The sequence below is a fragment of the Penaeus monodon genome, chromosome 27 (assembly GCF_015228065.2).
Source record: "Penaeus monodon isolate SGIC_2016 chromosome 27, NSTDA_Pmon_1, whole genome shotgun sequence".
Classification (NCBI taxonomy): Eukaryota; Metazoa; Arthropoda; class Malacostraca; order Decapoda; family Penaeidae; genus Penaeus; species Penaeus monodon.
In genome coordinates, this window is record NC_051412.1 from 21,472,246 (window position 1) to 21,472,640 (window position 395).

General features: G+C 39.7%; 1 protein-coding gene across 1 annotated transcript in view; it reads left to right on the forward strand.

The window, feature by feature from the left end:
* Positions 1-395, forward strand: part of LOC119590688 (xanthine dehydrogenase/oxidase-like) — a 27,694-nt gene that overhangs the window by 15,479 nt on the left and 11,820 nt on the right. Inside the window, exon 11 of the mRNA XM_037939375.1 lies at positions 231-343. Coding sequence (XP_037795303.1) covers positions 231-343 — 113 coding nt within the window. The remainder of the gene's footprint in view (positions 1-230; positions 344-395) is intronic.

A 395-nucleotide genomic window follows, 5' to 3' on the forward strand; every position in this document is an offset into this window, starting at 1 on the left:
TCGATTGGTTTAAATTGACAAGATATTTATTAAACGTATTGAAGACGAATACCTTTATACAGGCTCTTGGTGAATGCATATCCTCTGTATTACTGTTGTAGTTGAAATATTCAGTACACAGTCGAACTCTCTGATAACCTTTCGTGATTCATAAGTGTACTCTTGTCATCGTGAAAGAAGTACAGTATACACAACATATATATCCTGAGACTTTTGTTTAACATACGCAGAATTTGGCGAGCGGGAAATCGTGATGGACCAAAGTTTCTTCACGGGTTATAGAAGAAACACCATCCGTCCTGAGGAGGTTCTTGTGACGGTCCTCATCCCCTACAGCCAAAAGGTGAATGTTTCATTTTTTCCTCCCATGGGCAGTTCACACACCACGTACGTAA